At 37.7% G+C, this 25,191-nt stretch overlaps 1 protein-coding gene across 2 annotated transcripts; it reads right to left on the minus strand.

Annotated features, from left to right (window-relative positions):
- Window positions 1-1,984: 1,984 nt before the first annotated feature.
- manea (mannosidase, endo-alpha) lies at window positions 1,985-23,944 on the minus strand. 2 transcript variants are annotated; one of them, XM_002934870.5, is made up of 6 exons: window positions 23,639-23,943; window positions 13,932-14,090; window positions 11,041-11,600; window positions 6,295-6,404; window positions 4,568-4,644; window positions 1,985-2,693 (listed from the first exon to the last, which is right to left on the minus strand). In XM_002934870.5, the coding sequence occupies exons 3-6, from the start codon at window positions 11,564-11,566 to the stop codon at window positions 2,057-2,059; spliced, it is 1,350 nt and encodes a 449-aa protein (XP_002934916.1). In that variant the 5' UTR covers window positions 11,567-11,600; window positions 13,932-14,090; window positions 23,639-23,943; the 3' UTR covers window positions 1,985-2,056. The 2 variants fall into 2 exon arrangements, with proteins under 2 accessions (XP_002934916.1, XP_012818989.1); XM_012963535.3 differs by lacking the exon at window positions 13,932-14,090 and having other exon boundaries at window positions 23,639-23,944.
- Between the last annotated feature and the right edge of the window lie 1,247 nt (window positions 23,945-25,191).

Consider the following 25,191-nt stretch of genomic DNA (forward strand, 5'->3'; position numbering starts at 1 on the left):
TCTGTTTTTAAAAGACTGTGCTATGTGTGTAGCACAAGGCATGTGAATGCCTTCTATTTTCAGAGGCTTTTTGTTGCATTTTTTTGAATAAAGAAGGGGTTTTTGGATCTTTTCGCCCTAGCATTAATGTTTGTTGTTGTTGGAATAAAAGCAGGAATAAGAGCCTTGTACTTTTCACTTTAACAAAAGACTGTTTTTCATCAGTAGTCATTGCACTGCCTCAGTAATAATCCAGCAGGAATCTATATTGATGTGTGAGAGGAATGCATATCTTTAGGCTTAAAATATGGTGAACAAAACACAGTTTCTATATGTTATTTACAAAGCAAAGCTATAATACTCCTACAACACTAACTGCTAAATAGCAAAACTGGGGGCTTTCTTTTTAATTTGTGACTAAATTAAAGCCAATGTGCTTTTTAGCACAATATTCACCACCTTATTTGTATAAAGTAAATTTCTGTACCCCAACAGTACACTATAAAAAACAATTCCATTTTTTTAATAACTATAGACAAGGGACATTTATGATTTAACATATACATTAAGAAGTTCATACTAATTAAACTATAATAGATTACTTTTATCAGTTAATAATATAACATAGGGGCACAAATATGCAATAGGCCTTATGCCATATCTTTTGGGACTGCTGCTCGAAAAAAAAAAATTCAAAGAAATTAAAAAAAAAAAGGAAAAATTAAACTTATTTGTAGCTATAACTTAGTGGTTAAAAGAATTTGCACTTTTCTGTAATAGCCACGATTCCATGTTCCAAGCATGGTCTTAAGCAGTGCTGTCCAACTTCTGCGGTGCCGAGGGCCAGAATTTCTCTCGCATACATGGTGGAGGGGCGCTAATGGAAGCCAGTTTTGACCACTCCCCTTTTAACCACACCAACTTCAAACCACACCCATTTTATCACAATGGTGGTAGTGCAGCAAAACCCAAATGCTTTGTCCTCACTGCAGGGATATCAACCACCATTCATATGTGAAAGAATTATATTATGTCATATTAAGACATACCCTTAAATCCATATGCCTCCTCCTCCACTGTGGATAGCACAGCAACCCCAAGCATATAACAACACACCTTAGGGACCATTTAATCGCTATTTCCAACTGCTAACACACTCCCAAAACAAACTCCTGCCAGGTTCACCTCCAACAGGCAGCATAGGGATGTCTGTGTGTGCCATACTCAGCCCTACCCTGCCTGTGTGAGCCATGCTCCGCCAGCCCTATGCTGCCTGTGTGTGCCATACTCTGCCTGCCCTACCCTGCCTGTGCGTGCTATACTCTGCTTGCCCTATGCTGCCTGTGTGTGCCATACTCTTCCTGCCCTACCCTGCCTGTGTGTGCCATACTCTGCCAGCCCTATGCTGCCTGTGTGTGCCATACTCTGTCCTATCCTGCCTGTGTGTGCCATACTCTGTCCTATGTTGCCTGTGTGTGCCATACTCTGCCTGCCCTACCCTGCCCCTGTGTGCTCTACTCTGTCTGCCATACTCTGCCTGCCCTACCCTGCCTGTGTGCGCCATACTCTGCCTCCCCTATGCTGCCTGTGTGTGCCATACTCTGCCTGCCCTACCCTACCCTGCCAGTGTGTGCCATATCCTCCCTGACCTATGCCGCCTGTGTGTGCCATACCCTCCTTGCCTTATGCTGCCTATGTGCCATACTCTACCTACCCTATGATGCCTACATACAGGCAACATAGGCCAGGTAGTACAAACAATGTCTGAGGTATGAACAGGAGAACAATGTGGGTGATTTCAGCCTGAGCCTGAGGTGTGAACACTGCAGTGGGTAAACAATGCAGAGATTAAAAGGTGTGAACAGTACAGGGGATTACATTTTTAAACAATACAGGGGGATTACAGCCTGAATCTGAGGTGAGAACCATGCAGGGGGCCAGTTAAATTCAGTACTGATACCATTTAAATCTTACACAAAGTTAAGCCATCAAAGCAGCCAGACAGGTGGGGGGCCACACAGAGGGGGGTTGCGGGCCACCAGTTGGACAGCACTGGTCTTAAGTATACATTTTTTTGTTAAACTAGCCATTGTTCCTTCTCCCTCATATATTTCTCAGACCACTTGCGTGTAAGTTCCAGATAGATATTTGGTTTATGTGGCAGGTAATCTTCATATTTTATCTTAGCGGTTTTCTTAGGAACAGCTGCTTCAATCTGTGATCCCTCATGCCATTCATTAAATGATGTAATAGAAATAATTTTAGGCCTTACTAATAAAGCTGCATTCATAGCAGTTTCATAATACTTCCCATTAATTCGATTTCTAGTATTCTGAAAATTCCAAGGACGAATGCTGGTATCTATGTAACCAGGTCCAACACTAGGAATAAATATTAGGTTGTTTGTGTCACAAAACTCTTTCAGACTTGACCAGTGGTGATGTGATGATCCATATGAAAATCCATTGGTGGCAAAGTAAGTATATAAACCATCAAAGCCACCTCTAAGAATGTCATGTTTATGTTTTTCCTCTACAAGAAGAGCAATAAAGATTCCATCATATGGGGTATTTCGGATACTCTGAGATCCAGATGATGTTAAAAGATTAGCCCAAGTCCCAGGAGTTGTTATGTATGAATCATAAATGTAAAACATTGGCAAATTTTTGCCATTTTCAGTCTTGTACTTGTAAAATGCCGGATGACTTCCATACCTGAAAACATAGAGTTCATATTTTGTTATATACATGCAAGCCCAAATAGGGTTATCTATACATTTGTGACTATTCTAATATAAAAATGTGATCAAAAGAAGTAGGACTTCATAATAATATGTTGTATGATAACAGTAGCTCAATGTGTAAAAATGTAACAGAAAAACATAGTTAAAGTAAAAGTGGCTGTAGAGCTCCAGTTTTATATTCCAGTGTAGCTATGACAAATCACTTTCTTTTAAAGTAGATAGCCGTTTTTACTATGCAAGACCATTGTATCATATGACAATTTGGAATTAGAGTTCACTTAATCCTTTTTTTCTGTAATTGTTGAATTCATTTTTTTTTTTTTTGCAGCTGTCCAGTTTTTTATTTTAATGGGTTTTGGCTACTTGAGCTTAATTACTCTACCAAACAGTCAGACACAAAGGCACACAGAGGCACACAGTAAAGGTTTTAACAGAAATACAGGAAATTAACATTAGAATAACAATTGAAGCCTCATGGGCAATCAGAATCTGTCTGTGACCCTAATCACTAAACAGTAAATGATGAAAAATAAAACAGTTTATTAACCCAAACACACCAGATCACTTTGCTTTTCAACCCATCCCTGTGCTTAGAGGGGAGCATAAACTGTAGACCCAAGCAACATAAAAACACTGCTTGGTAAAAACAGAGACACATTTATTAAAAACAATTTTTAAATAGGTATCAGTATTTATGTATAGTTTCTGTAGGAAACCTGTCTGAATGATAGCTCATAATTCACTAGACCTTAGAATCCACCTCCTGCATTAACACAAGCAGATTTAAGCTAATTTTGGCCACGCATTTTCCACTTTCTACACTCCACTGCCTATTTCAACTACGTGTGGTAGCTACTATTGCATCTGCATTAAGTCAATTCTTATGAAAATTTAAAGGAGAAAGAAAGGTAAAAACTAAGTAAGCTTTATCAGAAAGGTCTATGTAAATACAGCCATAAGCACTCAGACAGATTTCATGTGTCTGTAATTCATGTGCCAGAGACACACAGCTCTCTTCCTTCTCCCCTCTCCTGCTCCCCCCTCCCTCAAGAATGCTAAGAACTCACTCCCTCTCTTAGGAATGTGCATCTGAGCCAATCAGCAGAAAGCTGACTCATAAGGGCCGATTCATTAAAACACGCGTTCGAATCCCAAATGGGAAAAATTCGGATTGGATACGATAATTTCTGCAGATCGCAAATATCCCGAAAATATAATTATCATTAGTCATGATAATATCATATTGGCGATCCGAAAGTCCCGAAATTTTCGTATGGAATGATTGCAAAAAGTGGCAGAACATTTCCGAATTTTTCGCGCAAGCGTATGAAAAAGTCGCAATAGCGTACAAAAAAGTCGCGGCCAACACCAGCAATTCACCCTCCCGTGTTGTTTGGTGTTTTTACACCCATCGGAAATGCATGTGTTTGCCATTTGGCTGATCCAATGCTATTTCAATGTGAATGCATTATTGAAGTTTTTAAAAACACCACGCAACATTATCTAAAAAGTGACATCTGTAGATAGCCTTGACTACTTTTTTTCCATTTGTGAGGTCCATGAATTATAAAGCCCAGCATAAACAAAAGGTTGAAAACTACAATTTAAAAACCATGCTAGATTTTGCAGATGAGTGAAGGAAACATGACAAACTTGGCAAGCAGCAGAACCTTAGTATTAGCGCCTGCGGATATCTAGAAAACACTGGTGTTGGATACCAATAATAGGTCTGAAAACCACTGTTACAAGAAAGCCTTTTATCCGACTTCATTAAAAAAGTGATTTTATGCACAGCACGTTTAATATTTAAATCACAGTACATTATCAACCAGTGTGAAAACCTACTTGTCAATAATATAAACAACATTGTTGTGCAAGCTGTAATCATCTCGATTCCTGTATGGTTCAATATGAAAGGTAACCTGCAAAAAGATTTAAAAAAATAAGTTTTTTTTTTCCTCACAAAGCTCAAACCCAAAGAAAACACAAACAAGATTTCCATCATGACCCCCACCCTAAAAAACCCTGCATTATGGCTAATTACATTATAACATATATATATGTTATACATATATGAGTATCTAAATAAATAATTTGCTTTGCCTCTAAGTGCCACAGAATGCAGCACTAGTATGACTTTAATGACTTCTATGAATTCATATTACAGGTATAGGACCTGTTATCTAGAATGCTTATGCTTCCAGATAAGGGACCTTTCAATAATTTTGATCCCAACACCTTAAGTCTACTTAATAAAACATTTAAGCATTAAATAAACCCAACAACATTGTTTTGCCTCCAATATGGATTCAAAATATCTTATTTATCCTTTTTATAACTTGTATAACTTTTATGACCCATTTGACTTTTGTGACTTTATTTGAATTTTAAAATCTGCATGCATTTTATGTCACATAACTTGACTTTTATAACCTGCATGACTTTTTTGATTTCAGATGACTTTTATGACTTAATATCACTTTTATATGACTTTCTATTTCTTTTACCAGCTAAGTTGACCTTTTTTTACTACCTCTAATTCATTAATATATTGTTGAAGAACAAAAACTGCACAGAATATTATAGATCGGGCCTTATCAGTGCTTTGAAAATTTGAAGAATGACCTTCTCCTCCATCAAATCTATGCCCCTTTTAATACAACTTCAAAGCCTTGTTTGACTATGCAGCTGCTGACTGGCATTGCTTGCTACAGCCAAGTTTATTATCTGTAAGTTCATTCTCCATTATGAATTTCCCTTATGCAGTCCTATAAATAGTTTTTATATTTAATTTATCAACACTGAATCTTATCTGCCACATCTGACTTCATATGACTTGTATGCCTATGACCTGTACAAGTTTTATGAATTCATATGACTTTTATGTATATGAGTTTTATGACCTGTATATCTTCTGATGACTTCATGAGTTTTACGACGTCATATGGCTTGCATCATTTCTTATGATTTAGCATGACGTGTATAACTTCATATGACTTTTATGCCATCATACGTCTTGTATGTTTTTTCTGACTTCAAATGAAATAATGTGTACTATTCAAAAAAGATATGGTTCCCTGTTCCTTAAGTAACCTAGGATTTTTGTTCAAGAGACGTGAGGTTTTCCAAATAAGTTGGATTTTTGTGGATAAAATATATATTTTTTTCGTATAAATCCCCATATTATGAAAATGGCAATTTTTCAAAAAACTTTTTTTTATTTTAGGTATTTAGACTATGGCTGTACAACTTGTTCCAGAGATGGAAATACAAATAAGCTCAGGTTCACAATAAAGAAAGATGCACAGTTTTCCTTGGTAAACAGTTCCCCCAGGAAATGCCCCTAAAATGAGAGCACTAAATTTTCAACAGAATGGCACTGAGTGCAAATGAATTGCAAAATTCTGCTGGCACTTAAAAGGTTAATGCAAAATATATATAAAGCACTACAAATATATATATATATATATATATATATATATATATATATATATATAGTACAACATAGAGATAAGTTACACTGCAAATTGTAATTTTAGAATGTCTAAATGTTTTATTTTAGCTAAACGTACCTTTAGCCCATAATTATGAGCTTTATCTAAAATAGTTGGAATAATGTCATCAGTTGGTTCACCATTGTCATCACTCATTCCTGGCGGATACCATGACACTGAAATGACACCTATAAAACAAATGAAGACATTTCAGGGTTTTTGTTTTCTTGTACCCCTCTGTTTTTTCTGCCTAAAAAAGTACAGTGCAGATGCACTACATATTCCCATTTTGCTACTTGAGAAGTGATTTCTCTGCCTGTTTCACAGCACCAAGCGTAGAGTTTTTTTTAAATCCCTAAAAAAGGGCCACTTCTTGATAAGATTTTAGTAAATGTACCCCTAAGATTTCAAACAAATTTGAGACATACACCTGGAGCAAGCTTGGTATGTATTACCCACTCTACTCCATTTAGTCAGATACATAGTAACAAAGTAAGTTAGGTTGAAAAAAAGACGTACGTCCATCACATTCAACCATAATGCCTATAGATAACCTGCCTAACTTCTAGTTGATCTAGAGGAAGGCAAAAAACCCCACCTGAAGCCTCTCTAATTTGTCGCAGAGGGGAAAAAATTCCTTCCTGACTCCAAGATGGCAATCTGACCAGTCCCTGGATCAACTTGTACTAAGAGCTAACTCCTATAACCCTGTATTCCCTCACTTGCAGTTATATATCCCACCTTTTTCCAGAAAAAAAATTTGTGCTGTGGTGTGCAGTGTGATGTTAAAACAAAGTTTGCTCATCTGTATATGCAATGAAAGTATGCACAGTTAATTAATAGTACATACAAATCAAATTCCAAGTGGCAATGTAAAACATAACTTGAAAGTGTACAGTTACATAGTGGAAATCTTGTTTTGTGACTTAAAAGAAATTAAACACAGGTTATATTGACTAATGACAATAAATCAGTCAAATATAGAATAAAATAAAGAAATGTACCCAAGTACTACTGCAATTTATCATGCTAATGGGCAATCCGGTTGTCTAAATGATAATAACACAATGTAACAGTTGATACAATTGCTTATTTTATGTTAGTACTTGTGAAAAAAAGCATCTTTATATTGTTTAATTGGCTTGAAAATGTCTCATACTGTGGCGATCAGGAAGAAATCTAATATCTACAGACTGTGAAGCAGAAAAGTGCTTATTCCAAATAACTGCGGTGTCAATTTTTCACAAACCTTGCTCACAACTTATAAGAAAATTATAAAGAATATTGGTTTAATTTGCCACTGACTAAACCAAAACATATTTTTGCTATATTTTAAACACCTTTTTTTTTAGGACTATTACCCTTCTTGAAGCCCTTGCAGCTGCTGACTGGCATTGTTGCTACCAGAACTCCAAAGTCCTTCTCCCCTAAATGTCTGCCTAACATAGTCCCATTAAGGATAAATGGCTTGGTGGCATATTTTTACATCCCAGGTACAAAACCTTAAATTTATCAACATCGAATCTCACCTGCTACTTAGCCACCTAGAGTGCCAGTTTGCCAAAATCTTGCTGCAAGGATTCCACATCCTGAATGGAATTAATTGGGCTGCATAGTTTTGTGCCATCGGATACATTCCTTACAATGCCCTCCCCTAAGTCATTAATGAACACGTTAAATAAAAGTGGTCCCAATACATAATCCTGTGAGACTCTACTAAACTATACAGTTTCCTATCCATGTACAACAATGTTACTATGACCAACAGACCTTAGTTTAGAAAGCAGTTGTTCATGTGGCATTGTATCAAACCCTATGGCAAAAAACCCAATAGCTCTACTGCACCCTAGCTGTCCAACTTCTTACTAATCTTGTCATAAAAAGCAATCAAGTTTGTCTGACATGACCTGTCCTTCATAAAACCATGCTGATTCCTAGTGCCATTCTCCAGAACATAATCTTGAATGTTTACTTGAAATATTTTTGGGGCTTAGTCTTTGCCTCTGCCACAATTTGTTCCTCATTTTCAATTTTTGCCTTCCTGACTGTTGTTATTCTGTTTATATTTGCTAAATATTTATTATAGTATTTATATTTATTGAACACCACTTCTCTCCCCTCTGACTTGTAGTTTTAAAATACTTTATTCTTCTTTCCTATTAACTTCTAAAATTTTGCCACGTAGTGTGAAACTTAATACTCTTACTCCTTAAAGGAATAAATTGAGAACAGAACGATTTAATACCATTTAAAATGATAACAATTTCTCTTCTGTGTTTTTATCAGAAAGCCTAATGCCTCAATTTATGTTCTGAAGAACTGCCCTTAAAGGAGAATTAAAAAGTAGGGCAGAAATGTGTACATTATGTTTTGAGTTTCTGTACCAGCCAAAGGCAACCACAGCCCTTTAATAGGGAATATTTGTGCCTCCAAAGATGCCCCAGTAGCCTTCTTTTCTGCCGATTCACTGCACATGCTCTGTTCTGCTGTCACTTACTGAGCTTAGGGACCGACACAAAATATACTGCATAAATAGAGTATAAATGTAAAAGTAAAAAGCGGGTTAGTAATTCATTCAGATTCACATTACATGACAGATCTAAAACCACAGCATTTGCATCAGAATTAATTAGCTCTGTAGCATCAGCTTATATGACAGGCAACCCTCTGCTTGATAATTTGCAATGATCCCTAAGCTCAACAGCTGCTCAGACCACAATCAAAAATAGGGAGCTCCGGTGACAACTGTTATGACCTATATCATTACTACTATTGAGATGCTGAAACTTTAATCCAGTGCAGTCAGCTTATAATATAAAATATGGCATTTCTAGTCATATTCATTTTTAGGATTTAGTTCTCCTTTAGGGAACTAAAATTTGTCTTTGTAATCCCAGTGTAATTTTGCTTTTTTGCAACAAACATTAAATAACACAACATTCTGATCACTATTACCTAGGGATTCCGCTACTTGCACATTTGATATACTTTTTGGTTGTCAGAGATCACTGGATCCAGTATGGCTATTTCTGGTTGGCTCCTCAAAAATCTGTGTCATAAAATGGTCATGTAACATTTTTTCCATTAACTCTCCTGGCAGTATTGTTAATACTGTTGCTTGAGTCAATGATTGGGCGATTTAAATCCCCCATTATTATTACTTGCCCCAAACAGACAGCGTTTTCTATTTGCAAAAGGTGAGTAGCCTCTTGCTCCTTACTTATATTAGAAAGTTTATAGCATACCCCTACAATTAATTTGCTGGACTCTTTACAATATGTAAAAAGCCCCACCTTTAAGACTTCAGCCCCCTTATTTTCCACCACCACTTCTTCCTTTATATTGGCTATGACAGTGTTTTTCAACCTTTTTTGGGCAAAGGCACACTTGTTTCATGAAAAAAATCACGAGGCACACCACCATTAGAAAATGTTAAAAAATTTAACTCTGTGCCCAGCAGCAGTGCCCCCCTAGTACACTAGTGCCCAGCAGCAGTGCCCCCCTAGTACATTGGTGCCAAGAGCAGTGCCCCCCTAGTACATTGGTGCCCAGCAGCAGTGCCCCCCTAGTACATTGGTGCCAAGAGCAGTGCCCCCCTAGTACACTGGTGCCCAGCAGCAGTGCCCCCCTAGTACATTGGTGCCAAGAGCAGTGCCCCCCTAGTACATTGGTGCCCAGCAGCAGTGCCCCCCTAGTACATTGGTGCCAAGAGCAGTGCCCCCCTAGTACATTGGTGCCCAGCAGCAGTGCCCCCAAGTACATTGGTGCTAAGAGCCAGCCCCCCTAGTACATTGGTGCCCAGCAGCAGTGCCCCCATAAGTCAGTGTGCCCCGTGGCCCCCCCTAATACATTGGTGCCCAGCAGCATTTTACTACAGCCCGGATTTTATTAAAGGGGGCCCGAGCTACTAAGAAAAACTGTAGCATCGCCGGGCCCCCTTTGAAAGTAAAAATTGCGGCCCTGCCTACGGCACACCAGGCAACATCTCGCGGCACACTAGTGTGCCGCGGAACAGCGGTTGAAAAACGCTGGGCTATGAGATCCTGCTTGACAGAGATACAGCTCTCCTCCTTTTTTTTTATTTCCCCTGTCCATCCCAAACAGCTTATAGCCTTCTATATTTACTGCCCATATTTCTACTCCAGCGCCAGTACCTCCAGTTCTCACATTTTACCAGTCAGGTTTCTTGCATTAGTAACATTTATTTAATACTGGTACCAGCTTGTAATCTGTGTAAACACAATTTATGTCCCTCCCTGCCATTTTTACCCCTAGTTTACCTTACTGTGCCCACTTCCTTATCTAAACTATGTTCCACACCCCAAGCCTAGTTTAATATCTCCTACAAGTCCTCTAGTCATGCTCTTCCACAAAGCAGCTGCACTACACAAACATGCCTAAGCAAACACAGGGCTAATATATAAATATTTTTTTTCATTAAAAAGCTATATGTCTTTTAGGTTTCACAGTATGGGGCCAAAGATATTTTTTTGGGGGGGGGGATCAGAAGACTCACAGCAACCTTTGGGCTCGAGCATTTGTCTATTTAAACCATGTAAGACTACCTAAACTCTTGGTCTCTTCATTTGAATACCTCATCTTTATGTCAATGAGGGTTTATTTTCCTGGCAGGTGACAAGCTTTTTATTTTTTGAAAAACGCATTAGAGAGGAAAAAAAGACCCCAATCCCCCATGTTGCTCACAGACAACATGTAATCCTTTTAGCCCAGCTATAGTTCATATGGCATGGCAACCATGAATAAAGCAAGTTATCATACCCTAAAAAAATGTAAATTTAATTTAAGGATTTCACAAACACATACCTATAGAAGAAGATCGTATTTGCTTCATATGGGCATCTATTACAGATGGGTCCCTGGAGCTATATGGTCCTAATTCTGGGTAGAAATTTGCACCAATATCATCAGGAGGATTGTGATTACCCAGTGGAAAACTATTTGCAATTTTAACATCCCAGTGTTTTAAAAGTGGGTGGTTCCAGTGGATATATTTGCCATCAAACTGTGGATTTCCAAACCATGTATAATAAAAAATATGAAGGTCATAATTGGGAGGTGGAAGTTCTTCCATATCTGACTGGTAAACTTTATTTTTCGGTGCAGACAAAGTGTTTGTCTCAGCAACAGTGTTTTCTTTCATATAATTTTCAGAATCTGGTATTTTTTCAAATGCTGAATCTCTGTGAAACCCTGGAAAAAGGCCAAGTCCAAATGGACTTCCAAATGCAGCATTTTCAGGCCTCATTTGCTTCAGGCCCACCATAATCAAACAAACCAAAAATACAAAAATGCTTAAAGTGATACATGTTCTCCTGCGGAATCTGATCATTGTGATATAACGCCATTAATAACCGATTTTTGAGCTGTAAAAAAAATAGAAGAGAAGGAAACAATAAACAAAGGTTAATACATATGTAAATAAAATATACCACCTACTCAACCTAAGTTGATAAGAAAACAGAGACCCTATAAAACCACACACTGAATTTTGAAAAAATATTTGATCTAAAGCTCCTGGACCTGGTATTTTGACTTTTAGCTGGTTGCTAGTTAATTACCATAAACACAAGGGAGCAGTTGTAAAATCAAAATTTTAAAACAGTCCATGCTGCCTGCCTCTGTAAATGGTAGCAAGCACTTCCCATGTACATGGATGAAATGCAGCCCAAAAAAAATGCCTACTTTAGCGGTTTTAGGTCAAAATGTGCCTGTAACAGCTGTGATAAGTGGCTGCATTTAAAGTCAATGGCAGGCAGCACAGACAGCACAGACAGCTTTGTGCATTTCTTCGCTGGCAGACGATAGATTTCAAGGCAGCCTTTAAGGCAGCCTCAGTGTGTCTTGAAGCAAATGAATGAAACATATTCCCAGAAAGGAGCACATAATATATGCATGTAACACTGTAAACAAAGTGTCATGTGTTCTGTATGTACTTTAGCCTATATTTTACCACACACTGTACTTGAGAGAAGTTTTGGATTCACAATTTGCAGACATTGCATCCACGGGGGCTTAATAGAGAATATGACCTGTATGCATTTATCTAAAAGGAAGCATTGCTCAAAGAAGGTATTTTCAGTATTATATAACCAATTTTTTTTTATTAAAGGGGGTGGCTATGGTGTTGTAAAGAGGTTATAAGCACATGTGTCATCTTGCATGTGGTTTCCAATATGGATACCCTATATTGAAGATTGTGTGTTTTTTTTGTTGTTACAAATTTGCTTATATTAGGAATGTTATGCACTTTTATTTTCTGAAGAGGGAACCCTGGACAATGGGTATTCTATATCTACAACTCCAGAAACGAGAGAAATTTGGATTCATAATTTGCAGACATTACATCCACGGGGGCTTAAGAGAGAATATGACCTGTATGCATTTATCTAAAAGGAAGCATTGTTTAAAGAAAGTATTTTCAGTATTATATAACCTTTTTTTCATAAAGGGGGTGGCTATGGTATTGTAAAGAGGTTATACGCACATGTGTCATCTTGCATGTTGTTTCCAATATGGATACCCAATATTGAAGATTGTGTGATTTTCTTTTTTTCTTGTTGTTACAAATTTGCTTATATTAGGAATGTTACATGTTATGCACTTTTATTTTCTGAAGGGGGAACCCTGGTCGATGGGTATTCTATAAGTAGGATTGTGGAATGTCCCTACTTGGATCCAGTAATTTGTTGGGGGGAGTGACCTTTGGACTTGCCCCTATTTATACCTTGTATGCTTTGTGTTTATTATCTTGCTACTTGATAAAGAGGCGTGAGCCTCGAAACGTTGAAAGTAATGCAAAGATTTTTTCTTTTTTCATTTAAACGAGTCTGGACCTTTTTGTTTCTTTCTATATATATATATATACATACATACCTTGTCGTAAGTGGTGAGCACCTGACACACAAAGAGAGGAGCACATTGTATACAAGTCCAAATGCCCTGGGTGCAAGTCAAAAACAAAAATATATAGAAAGAGTACCACACACACAGGGGCTTGATGCAAGAAGTAAAAAATTTTTAATTGACAAAATTCCAACGTTTCGAGCACTGATTGTGCATGAAATGTTGGAATTTTTCAAGCCCCTGTGTGTGCGGTACTCTTTAATATAATATATATATATATATATATATATATATATATATATATACACAAGCAGTTTCCATGGTTACGGACACTAGATTTTGGCACCTTTTTTTGTAGTGGGTTATTTAAGGGGGGTGTTTGTGCACAGTCTTTTGGTTTGTCCCTGAAGAAGAACACATTTAGTGTTTGAAACGTTGGATTAATAAAGATTTTTTGTATAAATATACAAACATACAAACATTGAAGCAGGAATCCGCATGTCATTGTTTAAAGTTCAAAGTTTGTAAATTTCAGTCTCCAAATAATTAGGAAAATTTTGTGACTTTCGGAACACCATTACGATATTATCGTGACTATTACGATTTTTTCATAAGCATTTTCGTGACATTTCCGATCATCAGAAATGATCGTACTTAATCTGAATCTTTCTCATTTCAGGATTCGAACTCGTACTTTGATAAATCTGCCCCTATGTGTTTATATTATACATATATGTAGCTTGTCATGACTCGTTCCCATAAGGTTTTTGGGCAGATTATTGTGGTGTGGCTCTTTACGGTATTTCCCAGTACCTCAATGCACCAAGAAAGAAACCCTGGAGCTGGTGTACCTGTTCAATCAGCGATGTTAGGTATGGTCCGAACCATCCTTTCATCCATATAACAGCCCACAGTAGAGACAAGCAGTTAAAAGCCAATTGCAGATGGAGATGGAAGGGTCCTGGATTGAGACGCTTCACGAAGTGCTCTGAAAACAACTTGTGATTGAGCTGGGAAAACAGAGTTCGAGACATAAACTAAAAATGTTGAATTAAGTCTCTTCAATTCAATCTCCATGCACCATTCCCTCTCCTATGCCTCTTTATTTCTCTTTCCACCACTCCCAGGCTTCTTCCTGAACCCCACCCTCAATATGACTTTAGGTCACCACCACCACCAAATCTGGGGAGAGAAAGAAAGTTCAGCACTTGTGTTCATTATAAGGTAGAGAAGAAAATCACACAAGCGGGTGGCTCCACATTTGGTGACTGGTTAACTTGCATTTTATTCATGTGTAATATTGTATAGGCAATGACTAGTGCATGCAGATAAAGGACATGAATAGCTTTATACTTTCAAAACACACAAACAAACTAATTATTAAAATATAAAAATAAATGACTTATATAATATAACATTACATAATATATATGATGACAAGCTCCATGAAGGTGCTGGAAATTGTATTATTATTTATTTCATTACCTCTGTTTTCCATAATAATTAGCAACAAAAAAAAAAAATGGCAGATGATGTTCACACTTTTGAAATTGTTTTTACCAAAACTCTGCTTTGATGAACAGTTTTGCCATAAAACATCTTGAGGCTTTAAAGACTGCTGTTTCATTTTATGGACAGAAATTCTAATAATTGCATACACCATTTCATAAATGACACCCATCAATTAAGTTCAACATTTTTGCATAACTGCTAGTTGAACCAGAGGAATGTGCATTATCTGCAGCCTCTCCATGTTGCCTTAAAGCGAGTAAAAATCCCTTCCAAACTCCAAGAGGACAATAGAACCATGAAATGAATCCCTGCATCAACTCTGAACTAAAAGTTAACTTCAGTAACTTAGTATCTTCTCACATTCTAAAAAGATTCCACAGTTTCACAGTTCTCTCTGTATGAAAAAAAAAAATTCCTTTCTGTGTTTCAAGATAAAACCTTGATAATTCTGTAGTGGAAATCACTGCATTGGCTCAAGAATACTTCCAAAACCATTGTATGGGACAGTTTGTAACTGCATGCACAAATGTGAGTAAAAACTCTAATATGCAAACAATAAACCAAATTTAAACCTATTCATTTAAGATGAACTAAGAGTGAAGCTGGCCAAACAGGCATCGATAATATCGTACAAAACCATGTTTCGTACGATACTCAGTGCGTATATGGCAGGTCTGTGAGGCGACCGATATCACAGGAAGCTGCTGATATCAGTCGATCAGGCAGGTTAAAAGATTTTGATCGGGCGCCATAGAAGGCGTCTGAGCAAAATCTGCCTTCAGGGCTGAATCGGCAGAAGGAGATAGAAATCCTATTGTTTCTATCTCCATATCTGCCGTTTCAGCCCTGAACGTTAGTGGCGGATTGGAACGATCTTTCATGCGACCGTGTGGACACCTTGAGGTGGTAAACTGTCTGACAAGTCAAAAATTTTAATTATTTTTGGAAATCCTGGATGCCACAAGGGTCTGGATGAACTTGGATTCAAAATATATCCTGGCATTTCAAGTATACAGACCAACTAAATAGTGACTGTATATGGCACCTTACAGCAGCCTCTTTGTGATTTGTCAGATTCTACAGATTTCCAATGCGGACCTGACACTGCATACTCTGAGCTAAAGAGAAGGACCATCCGGCTTGTTATCAGCACATGGTCAAAAGTCCACATCTGTTATGGTATGGGGGTGCATTAGTACACATGGCATGATTAGCTTGATATGGCACCATTAATGCTGAATGATACATACAGGTTTGGAGCAATCCAGCAATCTTTTTCAGAGAAGGCCTTGCTTATTTCAGTAAGTCAATTATAAACTGCATTTTGCATTCAATACAACAGCAAGGCTCCATAGTAAAAGAGTCTGGGTGCACTAAACTGGCCAACCTGCAGTCCAGACCTGTCACCCACTGGAGCATTGTGAAAAGAAAAATAAGAAAAGGAGACTCCAGACTGTTGAGTAGCTGAAATCCTATCCCAGGCAAGAATGGGACAAAAGAGTTGGTCTCTTCACTTCCCAAAGGGTTACAGAATGTAACTATTTGTACATTTGGCCCATATGGGAACTAAGAGGATATGTCAGCTATCCTTGAAGCACTTGCTTACTATCTTTTGGACTGCTACCCCCCAAGATAAGAGAGAATGCCCTGCTAGCCACTATCCACCGACTCCAGTAAACATATTATGCCATGTAAGACAATCGCCATCACAGTGCTTCAGTGAATGTGTTTTATATGCTTTATATATTTTATTTTTATTAACCCCCTCTTGTTTTTCTTTCCCCCCCCTCCTTACTTACCCTTAAATCTCATAAAACGTAATAAAAATGATAAGTTACAAAAATAGAAGAAGCACAGTGGGGAAACATACCCCTTACCAAACTTTTTGGAACATGTTGCAGGCATCAGAAAACAATAACATTTCTTAATTTCAACATTTCATATGTTGTGTTTGTACTATTTTCAATGAAATGTATAGCTTTCCAAATTATCCCATTCTCTTTATCTTTATATTTTACACAGTGCCGTCTAAATTTTTTTTCAAAATGCAGTCATAAATTTTTAACATCCTATTTATGCACTGGAGACCAACACTTCCCTAAATACTCTTCATGGGGCCTTACCAGTGCTGTGTAAAGGGGAAAAATGGTGCTCACATCTATACCTCTTTTAATACAGGACAATACATTACGGCCCTTCTGTACAGCTCAGCTGACATGTAGCTGCCCAGATTGCCTCCAGATCCCCCTGAAAGGATGCAGGATGGAACTAATTGACTTGCATGGTTTTGTGTCTGGTAAACAAAGATATATTGCTTTCAATGTCCCACCAAGTCATAAATAATCAAATTAAAGTGGACACAATACAGGACCTGCAATACCACATTAACAACCTTACCCCATATATTAAATGTACCACCATCTAGTCGTGATGTTTAAATTTTCTTTTTAATCCACGTACAAAGAACATTACAAAGACCAACATACCTTAGTTAAAAGGCAATAAAAGGTAATTATGCAAGCTGATCACATCTACTGCAGCCACATTATCCAACTTTGGCATCCGATAATACAAATACTTTATGAATCCTTCATATAAAATTTACAGGGTATCCAGTGATTCCCAAAACAAGTAAGGCTTTGGTCTCGCTTTTACAGTCAATAAATAATTTGGGCACATTTTCATTTCTACCATGCCTTATCATTTAAAGGGGAACTACAACTATTATACAAGAAAATTACAAATGTGTATGGTCTATGTTTTTTTTTTTTTTTAAAAAACACCATATATGACATAGACTTATTATATGATAATGCAGATTGGGGTATTCAACAAAAACACATTTCAAGCATGACATAATGCAAGGTACAGCTGCTGTTAAAACATACTCGGTGACTATTTTTTTGGAATATACCACTTGCGACTCAAATGTTGAAACTGAGAAATTGTATTGTTTTTACAAAAAATATATGCTTATTTTTTATTTTACTTTGATGTCAGCAACACATTTCAGGGGCACAAAAGGTTTGAAAAGTGTGAAATGTGAAATGTTAAAAAAAAAATACCCGGGGGCATCAAAACTCTTTTATAAACAAGGTTGTAGATAAAAAAAACTAATTATTATAAAATACTGAAAACAAAGACTGCACACACAATTTACGTTAGCAATATAGTAATATGTGCATTTGGCCTTGGTATAGCAATTCCTTTATTCATACCTAAGTACCATATCATTTCAATAATCTAAGCATATTTCTAGCAATGTTCTGGGTATATATTCTAGGTGGTTTATAATGAACATTTGTATGCAGATTAAATCTTTTCTGTTGGGTCTACTTGTCAGTAGAATATTGTGAAACTGCTGTAGGATGGATAGTGTGTTTCAATTCTGCAGAGAGGCTTCAAGCCAAACTAAATGAGAACATTTCTCAAAGAGGAAACCTACTTTGAATACTGAAATCAGCACATTTTAAAAATGATAAAAAAAATCGTGCAAGGGGATTTAATTGAAAGTTTTTAAGTGAGTTTAGTTTTCTTAAGGAGCAGCTAAGATTTACAATTACTTGCCTGCATTCATTCAATGAAAATGTATTTATAAACAAACACAATGTTTAACCCTTTAAGTGCCATAGATGATTGAATCTGCAATGCTAACCATAGAAGTATCAGAATACCAGTCTCAAGACACCTTACCCACAGCCACTCATTTAATAAAGTTATTGAAAATCCAATTACTAAGGGTGAATGGGGGATAAACATTATATTACAGAACTTCTAAATCATTTTGCAAAAAAAAAAAAAAAACTGTGGTTTTATTTTTGTTTTATGCTGCTGTTAGATTATAATGAAATCCTACAGGCAGCCCTATTGATTTCTGACTTTTAAAGCTTTTACTCATTCATGTGGAGTAAATTAGTATCAGCTTCCATCTGAAAAGAAGTATAAAATAAAGCATATAATGCCTAACTATTCCCACATACAGTAAAAGAGAACAGGAAACCGTGGGTTATATCAGCGGTTTCAACCTTTCAGATTTTAGTTTTTAACCTACTTCCCTGCCCTACTCAACCTCAGTTGTTGCTGTAGTCCAAATATCATTACAATTTCACATATTATCAAGGTGAAAGCATGCTAAGAGCTGTAGTCCAGTAACATCAGGGTTATGTATACTGCTCTCTATTTTTTTTTACTTAAATTCAAAATAATCCATCGCACTTTTACTGAGATGGAGGTTAATGTGTGAAACTCACTAGAACAGAAGCAGTAAATTTAGTTAAATAAGAACACAAAGGTATAGCAAATTTTGCCAAGTACAATTGTAAATGCACCTTGTAGCAAAGTTCTAAACACTTTATAGACTGCCCTTTGGCATCTGTGCTTACATCAATACCCGTGGGTCTCTACAAACTGAAATTTCTTCTGCAGATGCCCTTTTACAGAAATTCAATGGTCCATTAGCAAACAAAGTAACTTCTCACCTCTTGTCAGATCTCCTCATTTGAGCCTTCTGCCTGAACAAGCAAACAATAGAATGTGTCCATCCACAAATTACTTGATATCTGTACATTCAGCTGTTACTCAGCTGAATAACAGTTCAGACTGTGTACCTTAAAAGGGGTTGTAAACCCAGCCACGATGCTGTCCCACTGCACCCCCTAGTTTTTCTGTAGAAGTTGTCAAAAAACATAATTATAGATGCAGGAAAATTCACCAATGAGCATTCTACTAACTAAAAACCTCATTTTAAGTGGAAGAGAAGTGACCAATAAGAACACTGATTCCCAGCACTATGTTAGGCATCATGCTGTTACCTTACATATAGAGATAATTATGTCATTTTGTTCTTTCATTATTGACACTGGAATAATGGGGACATGGGGATAAAGGGCTGGTATGTTGGCTGGTATGTTCAGTGGTGGGAAACTGTGCTTAAAGCTTCCAACTCCCATTGCAGGAACAAAGAACAAGGAGCCAGATTTACACAGATCGTCTGGGATTCTTATTGAAGGATTGTTTGCATTTTATTGCAGCCACTGGCCCTGGAGATATGGGGAAAAGTTTAGGAAAAGTTTTATTGTGCAATATTGCTTTAAGAATACAACCCTGATGTTTCTGGACTACAGCTCCCAGCATGCCACAACCTTATTATATGTTAAATTATTCTGGGATTTGTAGTCCAGCAACAGCTGAGCAGTACAGTAGACCAGGGCTTAGTACCCCTTTAATGGGGTTGTAAACCCAGCCATGATGCTGTCTCACTGCACACCCTGACTAAATACCTCATTATAAATGCAAGAGAAGTGACCAAGGAGAACACTGATTCCTAGCACTGTGTCAGGCACCTTGCTGTTATGTTAGGCTAATGCCAGACAAGGCGTAGGGCGGATATTTTCGGCAAGCGGAAAAGCGCTCGCTGAAAATTCCGCCCTACGCCTCCTACTTGTACCTGCACCCAAATGAATAGAATACCCTTGGGTGCAGGCACATGTAGCCGAAATACGCATAAAAATGCGAGACTCTTGCGTTTTTATGTGTATTTCCGCTACATGTGCCTGCACCCGAGTGTATTCTATTCATTCGGGTGCAGGCACAAGTAGGAGGCGTAGGGCGGAATATCCACCCTACGTCTGACATCAGCCTTACATATAGAGATAATGATGTCATTTTTCCCTTCATTATATGACACTGGAATCAGACATGGGGATAAAGGACAGGTTTGTTCAGTGCTGGGAAACTGATTAATGCTCCCAACTCCAATTGCAGGAACAGAGAAGATGAAGCCAGATTTACACAGATCAGCTGGGAATCTCATTGGAGGATATTTTTGCATTTCAATGCTGCCGTGGGCACTGGAGAGCCTGAAAAGTTTTATTGTGCAATATTGCTTTAAAAATACAACCCCAATGTTGCTGGACTACAGCTCCCAGCATGCCTCTACCTTCATTATATTACATTATTCTGGGATTTGTAGTCCAGCAACAGCTGAGTAAAGTTTGGTTGAGCAGCGCTGTGCAGCAGGGTTTAGACTGTACCATTTTTTAAAATTTGCTTTATATACTCTTCATTATTAGGAGTTACACCCAACGCCAGATTTGTAATTATGGAGCCCAGAGGCTGCCCCCATTGCCTCTCTCAGGATTGCACGCATGTGTATCCACTCATCGGACATATGAAGCACTGAGGACAGGACGCACTGAAGTTTTCTGCGTGTCCTGTCCCAAATGCTCCGAATGTAAGTAAAGTTTAGGTGTGGCTGACAGCATACCGCCAATAAGCCCAGGCATGGTTATACTGTATAAAGAAACCAGTGCTGCACTAACAGTAACGCATTTTTAACTGGATAGATCTTTTTGACATATATACACAGGACACATATGGCATCTATAGGACACATTATTACGGTATTTACCTTACAGACTTCTTTGAACTGTGATCTCTAATAAGAAACTGGGTGTTTTTATTGTGGGAAAGATACTTTAATTTGATCTTGGTGTTTAAAATTATGGTATTTTTTGTCTAAGGTAATTTGGACTTTTTGGCTTGTTAGAATAAATTCTGTTTGGAAGCATTTACCTGTTAAAAAGATTCAATAGAAAAACAGAAAACATTTAACTTTTTTCAGGGGATCAGAAAAAAAATGACATAAAATAGATACAATTAAAATTAGGAAAACGTATTAAAGCAACTTAAATGACATGTCAACACAAAAATACATTTTTGCCCAATAAAAGAAAGCCTAATTTTTCAGCAACTTTCCAATATGAATATTAAAAATGTTCAGTGCTTTAAAAAGTTATTTGTAAATGTAACTGCTATTGAAAGCAGCATTTGCTGAACTCCTGGTTGTTCCTTTTTAAACAATGTTGCAAAGGCCAGTCTCCTCCAGTGAGAGCCACTGAGGCAGAGAATAGAAAGGACAGACAAACACTGCTTTTAAGCAGTTATATATACAAATAATAGCTATATAAATACTACACTATAAAAACTACAAATATAATTATATATACAAATAACTCAAAAACCATTACAAATTTGTAATGAATGTATATTGCAAATTAAATTTTCTTTTATTAGGCAAAAAAATATATTCTGGATTGACTTTAAGCTGATGGTTAAAAGCACAGAAGTCAGTTTTTCATTGAAATACATTGCTCATTGTCATAATCTAGTTACGACAAGGTTTAGGACAAGGGCAAGGTTACAATAGTACCTTGTACTTGATCCCAATTAATATTTAATTATTCCTAATTGGGTTTATTTATACATTAGTTTTAAGGACTTAATTACGGAGATCCAAATAATGGAAAAACTCCAGGTCCCAAGCATTCTGAATCACAGGTCCCATACCTGTAGTGTAAAAAATGAAAAAGCATCTTTTGAAATGTATTAGATGGGTGTAAAATGCATGAACAGAAAATCAGTAGAAATCAAAGCATGCCAGTTTATTTTATTTATCGTCAATGTGTTACTCCACATATCCCAATATTTACTACACTTTATGGTAGTTAATGCACATATTTATTTGGACAAGATCCAAAGGCATAGTTACATTGACTAATATCCTCTGTGAGTTATCTGAAAACCACTTGAAGATTTCTAGGTTACAAGAAACTTCAACGATCAGCCCTAGTAATCCAAAGGAACACATTATTCAAAATACTTGTCAAAATATGGTATAATGAAGTGTAAATCAAGCACCCGGCCCATGTGGCCCTAGTTACATTACTGAATTTAGTTAAGTCAAAATGACATAATTATCTCTATATGTAAGATGCCTGACATAGTGCTGGGAATCAGCATTCTCACTGGTGAATTCTTTTGCATTTATAATGAAGTTTTTAATCAGTAGAATTGGTGAATTGCTTTCCATGTGTAATTATGCTTCTTGTCAACTTCTATAGAAAACTAGGGGGCACACTGGGACAGATTTATGGTTGGGTATACTGTCCCTTTAAAGGAAATTTAAACCCTGCAGAGGCATGCAGGGAGCTGCAGTCCAGCAACATCAGGGTTGTATTCCTAAAGCAATATTTAGTACAGTAAAACTTTTCCCCAAATCTCCACAGCCAGTGACTGCTTTAAAATGTGAAAATCCTCCAATGAGAATCCCAGCTGATCTGTATAAACCTGGCTCCCTGTTCTTTGTTACTGCAATTGGAGTTGGAAGCTTTAAGCACAGTTTCCCAACACTGAACAAGTAAAAAAATGAAGTAAAAAAAAAAAAAAAGACAATTATCTCTATATGTAACAGCAAGATGCCTGACATAGTGCTGGGGATCAGCATTCTCATTGGTCAATTCTTTTGTACTTATATTTTTTTTATCAGTGGAATTCTCATTGGTGAATTATGTTTTTGGAAACGTCTATATTAAAGCTAGGGGGCGCAGTGGGACAGCATCAGGGCTGGGTTTACAGCTGCTTTAAAGCAGCGTTTTTCAACCACTGTTCCGCGGCACACTAGTGTGCCGCGAGATGTTGCCTGGTGTGCCGTAGGCAGGGCACCAATGTACTAGGGGGGCACTGCTCTTGGCACCAATGTACTAGGGGGGCACTGCTGCTGGGCACCAATGTACTAGGGGGGCACTGCTCTTGGCACCAATGTACTAGGGGGCACTGCTGCTGGGCACCAATGTACTAGGGGGGCACTGCTGCTGGGCACAGAGTTAAATTTTTTAACATTTTCTAATGGTGGTGTGCCTCGTGATTTTTTTCATGAAACAAGTGTGCCTTTGCCCAAAAAAGGTTGAAAAACACTGCTTTAAAGGACACCTGTCACCCTAAAATTGGCAAATTAAACAAAATAAAGCACTTTAAAAACACAGATATTGTAGTATGGACCCCATTTTTTGAATATACAGATATTAAGATGACAAAAAACGATCACTTCAAATATAAAACGTTCCTATAGGTGCATAGAGTTCAGTCTCTATTCAGGTAAACAAGAAGATAACTAGAAAACTTTGTCTCAGAAGTCACCCAGGGAGTGAAACAAAGAGAAAGCATTACATAAAGTCCCAGTCACCCTGCTGCACAGTATATTACTTACAGGATGGCCTTTTGCAATTGCTGAATATTACAAGCAAATGCCAATGGTCCTCTCTCTGCTGTTCCGGATACTGAGAGCTCTGCGTATGCTGCTCAAAGTCCTTCCCTACACACCGTGTCATGTGACTTTTCTATGGGTACTGCAGAGGGACAAACATACCTTTCAAGCACGTTCTACAAGCAGATAAGCGACCAGAGAGGAGTAGCAGGACCTACATAACACTAGGTAGCGAACTTTTTTTTTTAAATTAAAATGTAAACAATAAACATATGTATTCTAGTGTCTGTTACATCCCGTCCCTTGCCCTGAAGCGTTTCCTGTATTAGTAAGAGGAATTATTGATGCACTGGCTCCATCTAGTGGTAATTATAGCAAAATACTCCATTATACATTTCTGCAAGTTTTTACAATGAAGGTTCGAAGAACATTTTTAACAAAAGGTGTTCCGGCTTCTCTAATAGGGATGTAGCGAACTGTTCGCCGGTGAACTAATTCGTGCGAACATCGGGTGTTCGCAAGTTCGGAAATTCGCGAACTTTTCGCGATGTTCGCAATTTGGGTTCGCTGCGTTTTTTTTTTCCCGTTGCGCTTTTTCGCTGCGTTTTTTCTCAGCCTAAAAACTTCGCACAAGCCACACATGGCGTTTTTCAGCCTAGTACTGGTGTAAGCAAATCCCATTTCCATGGTGCTAATAGTGTGAAATAGCAAAAAACGCAGCGTATTTCCGCTAGGTCTGCCAGCTGCCTTTGCGGTTTTACACAACGCTGTGTCAACAAAGTATTTTTCAGAGAAATTTTTGCCCTTGATCCCCCTCCTGCATGCCACTGTCCAGGTCGTGGCACCCTTTAAACAACTTTAAAATCCGTTTTCTGGCCAGAAATGGCTTTTCTAGGTTTTAAAGTTCGCCTTCCCATTGAAGTCTATGGGGTTCACAAAGTTTGCGAATATTCGCGCTTTTTGGCGTAAGTTCGCGAACTTTTTTTTTGAGGTTTGCTACATCCCTACTCTCTAATGCCTGCTCATGGGAGTTCAGCAGGTCACAGGCACAATCACTAAATGTATGTAGTACAGTATATAGAAGTATGCAACTGTACACAAATTATTGTAACTATGGACTATTCATTTAATAAATGAGCCCTAATTTCTTCTGCCCTCTAGTCCAACAAGGCAAGCAGGTGGTATGCAAGTACAATTATTAGTGCAAGACCTCAGTAGCCCATGATGTGTCAGTGGGATCTGCAACTGGCTGTATTGACCAGCTATTGCCAAAAGGCTGTCTTCGGCCTGTATTTTAATCATTGGGACACAGGTGCTGGGTGGAGGTTTAAATATATAAGCCAAATGGCAAGAATTTGAGGACAATTAAAACCAGTTGATATAGAGAAAAAGTAAAGGCCTGTGGATTATAAACCTGACATTATTCTAGATACAGCAACTTTCCTGGTTTTTCAGGAGTTATCTGTTTTTGACCCCTTACCTCAGCCTCCCATCATCATAAGGCACAGGGTCAGACTGGGGGGTGCAGGGCTCACCAGGGCTTCTGCCTCAGGGAC

The sequence above is a fragment of the Xenopus tropicalis genome, chromosome 5 (assembly GCF_000004195.4).
Source record: "Xenopus tropicalis strain Nigerian chromosome 5, UCB_Xtro_10.0, whole genome shotgun sequence".
In the NCBI taxonomy this organism is placed as follows: domain Eukaryota; kingdom Metazoa; phylum Chordata; class Amphibia; order Anura; family Pipidae; genus Xenopus; species Xenopus tropicalis.